The 11,266-nt window shown below is 36.4% G+C and overlaps 1 protein-coding gene across 4 annotated transcripts; it reads right to left on the reverse strand.

Annotated features, from left to right (window-relative positions):
- Nucleotides 1-1,669: 1,669 nt before the first annotated feature.
- LOC108345842 (uncharacterized) lies at nucleotides 1,670-11,074 on the reverse strand. Of its 4 annotated transcripts, XM_052867643.1 has the most exons (8): nucleotides 10,352-11,073; nucleotides 5,104-5,247; nucleotides 4,515-4,864; nucleotides 3,413-3,923; nucleotides 3,179-3,310; nucleotides 2,974-3,070; nucleotides 2,836-2,890; nucleotides 1,670-2,026 (listed from the first exon to the last, which is right to left on the reverse strand). In XM_052867643.1, exons 1-8 carry the CDS (start codon nucleotides 10,839-10,841, stop codon nucleotides 1,964-1,966), a joined length of 1,842 nt encoding a protein of 613 aa, XP_052723603.1. In that variant the 5' UTR covers nucleotides 10,842-11,073; the 3' UTR covers nucleotides 1,670-1,963. The 4 variants fall into 4 exon arrangements, with proteins under 4 accessions (XP_052723603.1, XP_052723602.1, XP_017440147.1 ...); XM_052867642.1 differs by having other exon boundaries at nucleotides 3,179-3,923; nucleotides 4,515-4,834; nucleotides 10,352-11,074; XM_017584658.2 differs by having other exon boundaries at nucleotides 3,179-3,923.
- Between the last annotated feature and the right edge of the window lie 192 nt (nucleotides 11,075-11,266).

Here is an 11,266-nt window from a genome sequence, read left to right on the forward strand (position 1 = left end):
ACAAATTTCTCAACCAATTATCTTTCATGTAATGGAAATACAGTACTCACAATTATAATATTTGACAACAGACATCTACATTCTACTGTTATTGAGCATTCTAATAACCACCACACATCTACACATGGGCTTTTATAAGTTCACCTCCCAAATTTTCTTATTGCAACTCTGATCCATTAATGTTCAAAATACTTATATATGTAATTCCAAAACAGTTTTCATAACTTCAAACATTAACTAATTATTACGATTCTATAAAAAAAATAACTTCCTATATAAAATATATTGTACTGATTATTTTGTAAAATCATTTACCAACATTATATTGTTTACACCGAAAAAACCACATATACAAACTAAAATTATGATATCAATTACATTTATATTTAATACTGAAATTTGTCATATCGATTACAATTACTTCTTCGTTACTTTAATAATAATATTTATAAAAATATAGTATAATTTAATTTCAAAACCCTAGGGTTAAAATAAAATGCCACCGAACATTCATTTATTTCATCAATTATTATCAACAATTATCATAATCTTTTCATTATATCTCATTACATTATATCTACTTACATAATAAGCTAAACTAAAAAAAGATTATTAGGTTACTTCAATCAAATCAATAAGTTGACTGTTTTTTCCTACATCTTCACACATTTATTTCTGTATCTCTACATTCCAAAAATAATTTTGAGATTAATTTTTTTTAATGGATTTCAAAATTCATTAAAGAAAGTTGAAAACAAAATTCTTCAACTATGTTGAAATCTTTTTTTCAAATTTCAACAAATTTTGAAATCTATTAAAAAAAAGTTTGTAAAATTTTCAAAATGAAAGAGATAGTTTTAAAATTTTAAAATGATATAAATGTGCAAGGAGAAATATGGAGAGATACATGGAGAAATAGCTCAATAAGTTTTATTTTATGTTTTTATCCCTCCTTAGAACCCATTGATAGAATGACCTCGGTCCGGAAAGGAGAGAATGACCAAATGGTCAAAACTGACAGACTGTAATCTGTTGAAGTTTTTCTAGGTAAGTTCAGATCCTGCCTCTCCTACTTTTGTTGTAGACTTCTTCAAAGAGAAAGGAATGAAATCAATCCTGTAAGTAAAGTCCATTAGTATTAGTAGTAATTGAATCTTTTATAAAGTTTGAGGATGCTGTACTGATGGGTGCAGGAGATTGATACTGATATAAAGATAACTTATTATTTCTTTGCAAAATTCAAACATATTAACAAAAAAAAAACATATGCAGAAAAAAAAAATCAGGAAACCTGCGTACACTAATTTTCACTATAATTTTTCTCGGACAAGACAGAGGGTGGAAAGAACAAGGTGATGATTTCAAAACTAGCAACATATAATATATTTTTTCGAAGCGATTTTAAATTGACATCTTATTTTCATCTGATTCTTAATATTGAAACATTGGGACGCAAATCTATGGTCCATCACCAAACATAAAAGAAATTATTCAAATTCTGTTAGCTTCAAATGATTTATTCCTTGCAAACTTAGACCCTTCACATGCGAAAGGGGTGACAATTAGCAATCACACGCAACACAATTTTGCAATGATAACTTCAATCCGTGGTGATGGTTTTCATAATTACAGTACATCAACTAAAGAAGGGGCTAAGCACAACTACAACTTGCTAAACCAAAATTGTGACAGAATAATTATCCAAAATTTGAAAAATAATCGAAAATGAACTGTTACAGATGATGAGAATGCAAGGTTAAATCTTCCTGGAGAGGCGAAAATTTGCACTCTTCTCTAGGATAGGCGAATACAACAGAAATGTCCAAAATTTCCGAACAGGAAGGCTCATTAACATTATTCCTAGGTGAGAAAATAATACAAAAACATGCATGCCAACATATTAGGCTTCTACATAGGGATCTTGCACGCCCACAAAATGGTGATGGTACAAAATTTGCGTAGTTTATATCCAGACCTGTTCTCTCCCGTATTCTCTTACAATTACAGGCACACTTGTAGGGGGAACCTGATAAAGCAAAATACGTTTTCTTTGTAAATCATCAAGATCTAAAAGTGATAAACATGTAAAGAACACTATGGTCTTTGATAGTTATGTATATAATCAAAAGCATATACTTTTCTTTTTCTTTCTCCATGATAAAGGTCTCTTTAGCAAAGTCTTACCGGCATTGAACATGTAAAGAACACTATGGTTCTTTACCTCTATTTTCTAATGTCCTTCCTTTCTTCATTTCCAGATTTTCTTTTTGGTTATATAAAATGTTTAATGAAAGGAAAAATTACAAAACAAAATGCACATTGTGCTGTCCTGAACCAACAATCCTGAAAGGTTGTCTATCTGGTCAACACTCGGGAATGGTTTCAATACTTTATTATTTCTCTAACACACTGGCACGAGCCTTCGCGGCTTAATGCATGGATATAATGCACAGCCCCATTGACAGTGAGCAATATTCAGCTTTTTTTAATAGAATAGAGAAGTTACAAAATTACAGCTCAAGCTCTAGATCACTAGGACACCGAGGCAATCCCAAACTTAAGCTTTTAGTTAGTTTAATACAATATTATATCATCTTCTGACAGTATTTTTCCATTTTTTAGTTGTTTTATGTTATTCTTTTATGATTTTCAAAGTGCTATTATATGTTCATTCAAAATCATTTTTCCAAAAATAGTGAGACAGAATTTGTGTTCTCAATTCATCTGCACAAGTACAAGTTAGAAACTATGCAAACTACAATAAAATCCTGAAGCTGAATTCTATGCATGTTTTAGCAGCAAAGACAAAAATACTCTTAAGATTTCAGTACTTACCATGCCATAATCTGTGACAATCATTGAAACATAATCTGAAGGTGTTGCATCATAACTGCCATCAATTTAAATAGAAGTGCAATGTTAAGAATGAGAAAATGAGAATTTGGAGGGTATCTCAGCAATATGAATGCTTACATCAGATTTAAGAGTTGCAGATTTTCAATATTGGCCCAGCCATCCAAGTGGTTGACATCCTCTCTACCCAATACATTTGAAATTGCATCTGGATCACCTGTAAGAATATCATAGAAACATCAACCTTCTTACAGACATAATGCAAAAAGCTAACCGTGAACTGTAAACAGAATCCTCATCTTATACAACTGTTCTATGTACGTACCAAGTTCATTAGAGCATATTGAGTCCAACTGTACCCGTTCATGGAATTTATATGCCTCACAACATACTATGACAGGTACACGGAATGCATGAGCAACCATTGCAACACATGCAGTCCCTACTCTTGAATATACTGTTCCATTAGATAAAACTGATGAAGCACCCAGAAATACTCGAGTAACTTCGTGCATTATATAGGAAACGGCATTTATATGAGTGTATGTACAGCTAAGACCTTTCTCCACCAGCCTGCGAAGCAAAAGTTGCCCTCTAAGCTTTGGACAAGAGTCAACTACCACAACGCGAAACTGTCTTCCTAACTCATGTGCATGTAATAGTATCATTTCAACAGCTGTCGAGGACCCATACGTTAGAAGAACATCACCATCTCTTATTTTGGTGACAGCATGCTTCACTATCACTTTGTTGGCGAGTATAATCTTCTCACTAATAAAACGCTCAATATCTGAATGGAGAGAAGCTTTTGCTTCTGATTCAGACAAGGTCAAAGGTAACTTGGCTATCCGACTTTTGAGAAACCTAATAGCATTTCCCATGCTGATAGACAGAGGTCGACACTCAATAAGAAATGATACATAACTACTAATTTTTGCTGTTAAGTCCCTCACAAGAGTCTTCTCCTGTGGAACCTTGTAGTCTTTGATGGCCTCCTGAAATGCTTGAAGCATTGCAATACACCGAGCATTGGCACCAGACATATCTCCAGTTAGATACTGCAAACCCACCTGTAACATAAAAAATGGAGAGTTTAAGATTTGAGAAAAAATATTTAAAGAGGTCTAAATTTCCAACTCGTTAAAAATAAAACACCATATGTTTTAATTTTGAATTGGCTCATAAAGCTGTATCCTTTCCGCAAATGTATAGAAGGTTAAATGCACTCTACTTTCATGTGGATGTCATTGAACTCAATCCTTAAGTTGCAGAAGGTGTGATAGGCAGTAAGATGCAGTGCAATAACAGTCAATGAAATTGGCAATTGCATTATGCAAGTTGCATAGAATCCTTTAACACAGCAGATTTAGAAAAATTGATTTAATATAAACTACACCACTGTACACAAACAAGCAGTACTTAATCTTTCTTTTAGTTTTTCCTCCTTCTGTTGTTATCGACACCTAAGGAACAAAGGAAGCACTGCATGGTGCCTGTCAATGAACCATATTATGTCATCTAATGAAAAGAGTGTTCAGAATGCAAGTGACGAATGTTGATGCATCCAGTTTTCAGAAGGGCTCACATGCAATGCTCTTAGTGCAGTACATACTATATTATAATAATGGTAACAAGATGACATAACAGAAAATGCAAAATACCTTATAAACAGCTGGGTGCACCGGAGAAAGATGGAAAAACCTTGCCTCGAGATCTGGAAGCTGACTCCCATGTTCATATTGCGGCAAGTGCCTGAACAATTCAACTCTGTTCCTAGCTTCAGTTTGTTTTACCACTGCACGACGTTTAGCTTTCTCCACTCGGCTCTTGTCATCGTATTGCATCCGTGGTTGAGGAGCATCTTTTTTTCTATCCTTTTCTGGTGGAATCTCACCTCCCTTCTTTTCAGAGGCTGCAACAGCTGCATTATCAATTTTCTGAGCAGGCTTTGCAGCTTTAGATGGTTTGGCATTTGCTGGCGCTGCAGTTCCAGATGCTTTATTTCCTTCAGCTAGAGATACAATTTTTATTGGAGCTAACTAATCAGCATTAGGCATGTTATGATTATCAGAAACAAAGTATTAGGGTATATGAACACAGTAGTTTTGACAAAGAATTAGTCACAAATACACACATAAAGGAATACGATGAGCCCATAATTGCTCATCACAGATAATATGTTCAGCTTAAAAGCACTTAAATCAGATAGCTTAAATACATACTCACAGGACACAATTATAAACTACGCACCTTTTGCTGCAGCCTTTGCAGCTCTTTGAGCTTCTTGAAGGGCACGTCTTTCAGCTTTTGAGGTTTTTGGTTTCTGTTTTGAACTAGCAGGTTGCTCTTTCACTTCCACTGCTGACCCTCCTCCTCGGCTCCCTTTTTCTTTTTCTAATGGGGATTAGAGAAGAAAAAAAAATGGGTAACAGAATACTTGAGATTAAAAACAGAGAAATATATTTTTAGAGGACTATCTGGACCCTTCTCATGTTCTACTATTTATTTGATAGAGAGTTGATGTTCTATTATTTATTTGATAAAGAGTTGATGTTCTGCTATTTATTTGATAAAGAGTTGTGTTCTACTATTTATTTGATAAAGAGTTGATGTTCTACTATTTATTTGATAAAGAGTTGATGTTCTACTATTTATTTGATAAAGAGTTGCTCTTCTACTATTTATTTGATAAAGAGTTGATACAATAGGGAGATGGAAGGTCAAGGGACTGTCCTGGACAGCTAGGTATAGTAAGTACCCAGAGACCTGAATGCTTCCTTTATCTTCATATAACAACCCTTGTCCGGGGCCTTTTTGAGGTACTTAGAATGCGAATGATAGCATTCCAATGGCCAACACATGGAGCCTGCATGTAAACTACTTCCTCAAGATCATCATGGAGGAAGGCATTTTTGATATCCAATTAATGAAGTGGCTAGTGACGAATTGTTGCCATTGCAAAGAAGAGACGAATAGTAGTCATCTTGGCCACAAGAAAGAAAGTGTCACAATAATCAAGGTTATAAACCTGAGTGTACCCTTTTGCAACTAACAAGGCTAAGCCGATCAGCATCACCATCAGGGTCAACTTTACTGCATACACCCATTGACAACCAACTTCCTTTTTGCCTAGTGGAAGGGTCACAAGCTCACAAGTATTATTGTGGTCAAGAGCTTGCATTTCTACCATCATGGCTTGTCGCCATCCAAGATGATCAAGTGCTTCATTCATATTTTTGGGAATAACAAGAAAAGACACTGAGGATAAAAGGAAATAATACGAAGGCGACAATCTATGATAACTAAGAAAATTATAAATGGGATGTGGGTTTCGAGTGGAACAAGTACTTTTTCTAAGAGCAATGGGCCATCCTAAATCATATTCTTGGTGATTTGGACTATCCCTTCGAGTCGGATATCAATATGTGAAGATGATGGTTAAAGAGGACTTCGATCAAGACTTGGATTGACAGAGACATTAGAAATATTGGACTCAGCCACTGGAATAGGAAGGATCTACTGTATGACATTAATATCTTGAACAGATGGAGAGAAGTAAAGAGTTTGTTCAAAGAATATAACATTGGCAAACATGTAGTACTTCTTGGTTTTAGGAGAGTAACATCGGTACCCTTTTTGAAGTTGTGAATAGCCCAAGAAGACACATTTGATAGCACGAGAAGAAAGCTTGTCTAACCCTATAGACATCTCATGAACAAAACATACACAACCAAAAACTCGATAAGTGTGAAAGAGAGGATTATTTGGAAACAAAATGGAAAAAGGAACCTTATGATTGAGAAAGGATGATATCCTATTAATAAGAGATGACATCCCCAAGTGATGGACGAGAATATGGGCACTAAGCAAAAGGGTACGAGCAGTTTCAACCAAGCGTCTATTTTTTCTTTCTGCAATACCATTTTGTTGAGGTGTATAAGGATAAGCGGACTAATGTAATATACCATGTGAACCCAAAACTGCAGAAAACATGGATGAGAAGTACTCTTTGGCATTGTCACTTCTTAAGATTTTGATTACTTGACCAAATTGATTCTTGATTTCATTCATAAAAGATGTAAAGATGGGTAACAATTCATAATGATCTTTCATAAGATAAACACAAGTACATCTTGAATATTTATCAATGAACGCAACAAAATACCTAAAACCAAGAGATGAGATGCGACTAAGTCCCCATATATCAAAATGGATAATAGAGAAACTAGAATTACACTTTGATTGAGACCTTTTAGAAAGGGTGGATCTGACATGTTTTCCTAGTTAACATCACTCACATTCTAAAGTCTAGAGACCACTAAGTTCAGGAAACATTTTTTTTTTAATTTTGACAAATGAGGATGGCCAAGCTAATCATGTACATTTTAGGACTAGGAGTTGCAACACAAGACACACGTGGACGAGATCCAAAATGATATAATCATCCAGTTTCATATCCTTCTCCAATTCATCTCTCCAAACCATGCTCCTAACAAAAGATTTCTTATTGAAGGTTATTGAACAATTTAATGTTTTGGTTAACTGGCTTAAGGAAATTAAATTGAAAAGGATAATTAGGGACAAAATGGACAGACTTTAGATTTAGGGAGGGAGATAGGGAGACTTGACTGACTCCCTCTGAGGAAGTTTTAGAGTCATTTGTAAGGTTAGGAAATGATGTTTTTCTTGAAAAGGAAATGGTTGAGAACAAAGAGGTATTACCAAAGATGTAATCAGAAGCTCCTGAGTCAATTACCCATGAATTTTGACCTTCCATGGATTGAGATATGCAAGTTGTTGATTTATTTGGAGTTTGAAATGTTTGTGCCAAGTTGTTAGACTTTAACTGTAGATACTCTTGACATTCATCTTCAGTGAACTTGGAATCAATAATTTCAGCCTTAGAGACATTGGCTATTTTGGAAGGAAAACCATGCAAGGAGTAATAGTTTTCTTGGGTGTGACCCATCATTTTATAATATGTACACTGAGGACAGCCTTGACCTCCACGTCCTCCTCCTCTAGTGCCACATCCTCATCTTCCTTGTATAGCAACCATGATAGATAGTTCCATTAGTTCATGAGCTTCCTAAGTTTGAGACACCGGTACGCAAAGAAGGCGTGTGGTCAAAGTATCCATGGAAGAGACCTCATGATTGGTCAGAAGTTGATCTTTGATATGATCAAAGTCTGAATGTAAAGCATGAAGGAACATCTCCATATAATATTTGTCAAGTTTCTTCTTGATTCCCTCCAAAGATTCGACTTCCAAGAACATCCTCAGTTTTCCCCCAACTGATTGGGCTTCAATCATGAAGGATACAATATCATGGTATGTCATTTTGAGAGATGAAAGCTTGTTTCTACAATCATAGAGATGTAGGATATTGTTGGCATAGATGTTTTGAGCTTTCTACCAAAAGGAGTGACACATTTTGAAAGCTCTAAGGGACATCAGAAGTCTTGGTTCCACGAATTGCCACAATAGGGCACACAACTGGAAATCTGCTTGTTGCCATTATTCAACTTTTTCAATGGGCACATGGCTTCCATCTTGCTCAAGGTGTGGTCATTATGTCCTTGGCCAAGAAACCACATTTCAACTGTAGCAAACCAAGATAGATAATTTTTTCCATTTAGCTTCTCGAAAGTAATGGAGGGACTTCTAGAGAATGGAATAACACTTCCAGTAGCCACTTTTGATCAAAGGAACAAAAAAAAGCAATGAGGAGATGCTAAAATAGCAAGGGAAAACAAAAGCCCTACGGTGATGCAGTGACATTTCGAAATGAAGTTTCGAGGGTCAGAACAAAGAGAGGGGGCTCCAGCGACAACTATGGAGATGGCACAGTGATGTTTAGATGAGAGGACGTAGGCGTGTGGACAACATGCGCCTGATTGTAGCAAACAGAGACGACGCGTGTGGCAGTGTGTGGGGCCGAACTGGCCTTCGGCACCAATGAGGTTGGCTGTTCCTCGGAGCACCGATTCAGATCCGATGGTCATCGGGCAAATCTACAACAGTGACCGACAATGGATCGACAGAGAATAATGGTTGACAACGTTGGACAGTTTCAAAAGGCAATAGACAGCTACAGATAGACGTGGACATTAGCGAACAGAGCTAGACAATTGCGTTGCGGACAAGGGTGACTAGTGTTGGCGAATAAGACAAGACAGAAATTAAAGCAGGATCGACCCGCTCTGATACCAACATGAGATTAATAACATAGAAATATATTTTTAGAGGGCTATTTGGACTCTTCTACTGTTTATATTGATAAAGAGTTGATATAGTAGGGAGATGGAAGGTCAAGGGACCGTCCTAGACTCAGTAAGTAGAGATAACCCAACACACTACTCCTTACTTTAGTCTTTCTAACTACACTAAAATAAGTATACTTAATAATTATTCCAACAAGAATCAAGCAAAAAGTTAAATAAAAGTAAAAACAAATTATAGATAGAGACAACATGTTTAAAGCTTGCAAATAGTATAAAGCATGCATCCAAGCTTGCAAATAGTATAAAGCAACACGCAGAAATAAGTAGATATTAAAAGAACATGTAGCAAAAGATATATTATATATTCAATTAAATAATACAAATTCAATTAAATAATACAAATAAATAAATAATATCACTTCAACTTCATTTACATTTCTTGTAAACACCGCAAGGAATTCAAAGAAGTTCCTTCTTTATGAGCATGCGATGTAATACTCAAATTCACAAACTCAATAGAGATTGCTTCTCTTCATGAAACACATTACATTACTCCTCAAGAACCCAACCCTATCCTCTCTAGATCCTATGAAAGGTTGATTGATTACTAGCCCCTGCCTCTATAATCAGTTTCTCATGAGCTACACAAAAGCTCATCTAAGTGCATGTTTGAGTTCATATTAAAATGCCAACTATAGTAACTTTTGGATTCTGTGGGAATCACACTGAAATACAAACTAATGTTTGGGGTTTCAGTTCAGGTTGCTCCATACTCAGTTTGGAAAGTATATGCTTAGTTTCATAACATGTTTGTCTACTCTTAAAAGTTCGTTTATACACTTTGTAAAGCCAGACTTGAGTTGTTATTTCAAACCCAGTTGCAAACTATATTATACCGCAAAAACTATAATCCAAATGCACTAACATGATTTAAGGAGAATGTTTAGTTTGCATTGAGAAATTGACTGAGAATCCAAAATTAATTGGGTTGAAGCAATTCTAGCATTGGATTCAAACGTTTATGCCAAAACTTATTATTAACATCCCTATACAATAAACATAAATCACATCACTTCAAAATCAATTTTGCAAAAATTATTTCGTACAAATCAATAATTCGGCAAATGCTGCCCCAATCGCGCCCTAAATCACTTAAACCACAGTTCCTACTTTCACACTAAACACGACAAAAATTAACATTTAAAGCATATTTCTACCATTTCACATCACAAACCACTTCAAATTCAAACCTAAGCATTGACAAGAAACTCACCGGGAATCCCTAACGAATCATTCACCACCGAAACCGTGGTCAGCTCGCTCGCAGGCACGACGACGCTCGAGGCCGCCGCCGCCTTCATCGCCGTCAGGTCGAATCCTCCGCGGGGGAAAGACGAGGCCGCCACCTTCCCACCGTTTCCCTTGTAGAAGTCGCCGGCGATCCTGCTGGAGTACGACGACGATGGCAGAGCGGGCGACAGCGGCGCGGTGAACAAGTCCGCGTTGTCGAAGGAGTTTCCGCCGCCGCCGGAGTCTGCGCGAAGGGGAGATGAGGCGGGGGGCGCATGGAGGAGGAGGTTGTCCGATAGGTGGCGTGGCGGCGGGATCATGACCGGCGAGAGGGAGTTGGAGATTGGGGGCGAAGAGTGGGTCGTCTTTGGAGGACCCGATTGAGAGCGTTCGGGCGGGGCAAAGAACCCGACTTGGCGGAACTTGGGGACGGGGTCAATCACGGCGCGTGGGGCGCGGCGAGAGGGATCCATCGAAGAAGAAGAAGATGTAAGAAAAGTAGGGTTTACGAGAGAGAGTGTGACTGTGTTTGGATGGAAGGAAAATTTGGAAGGTTTTCTATTGTTTTCTCGGGAGAATTTTGAGGGGCTGGAGTTTGATGGAGTGAAGTAAACGAAAGAGTGAAACCGTGAAAGCACTAACAGAGTGGCTTGCTTCGTAGCCGAAATGAATAATGAGTTTGCGATGGAAAGGTAGATAAGTTTGTGATTATGGAGGGCCTCATAGTTTACCTTAATAAACCAGTTAAAGGTTTTGAATTATTGTTAATAATTTAAATATATAGATATAAAAATTTAAATATTATATATACATATAATATTAAGATTTATAAACTTTATTTCTAAAATATAAGTAGTATTTTATAAGAATCTTGAATTATATTATTGTAAGAGGATCT

The sequence above is a fragment of the Vigna angularis genome, chromosome 8 (genome assembly GCF_016808095.1).
Source record: "Vigna angularis cultivar LongXiaoDou No.4 chromosome 8, ASM1680809v1, whole genome shotgun sequence".
In the NCBI taxonomy this organism is placed as follows: Eukaryota; Viridiplantae; Streptophyta; class Magnoliopsida; order Fabales; family Fabaceae; genus Vigna; species Vigna angularis.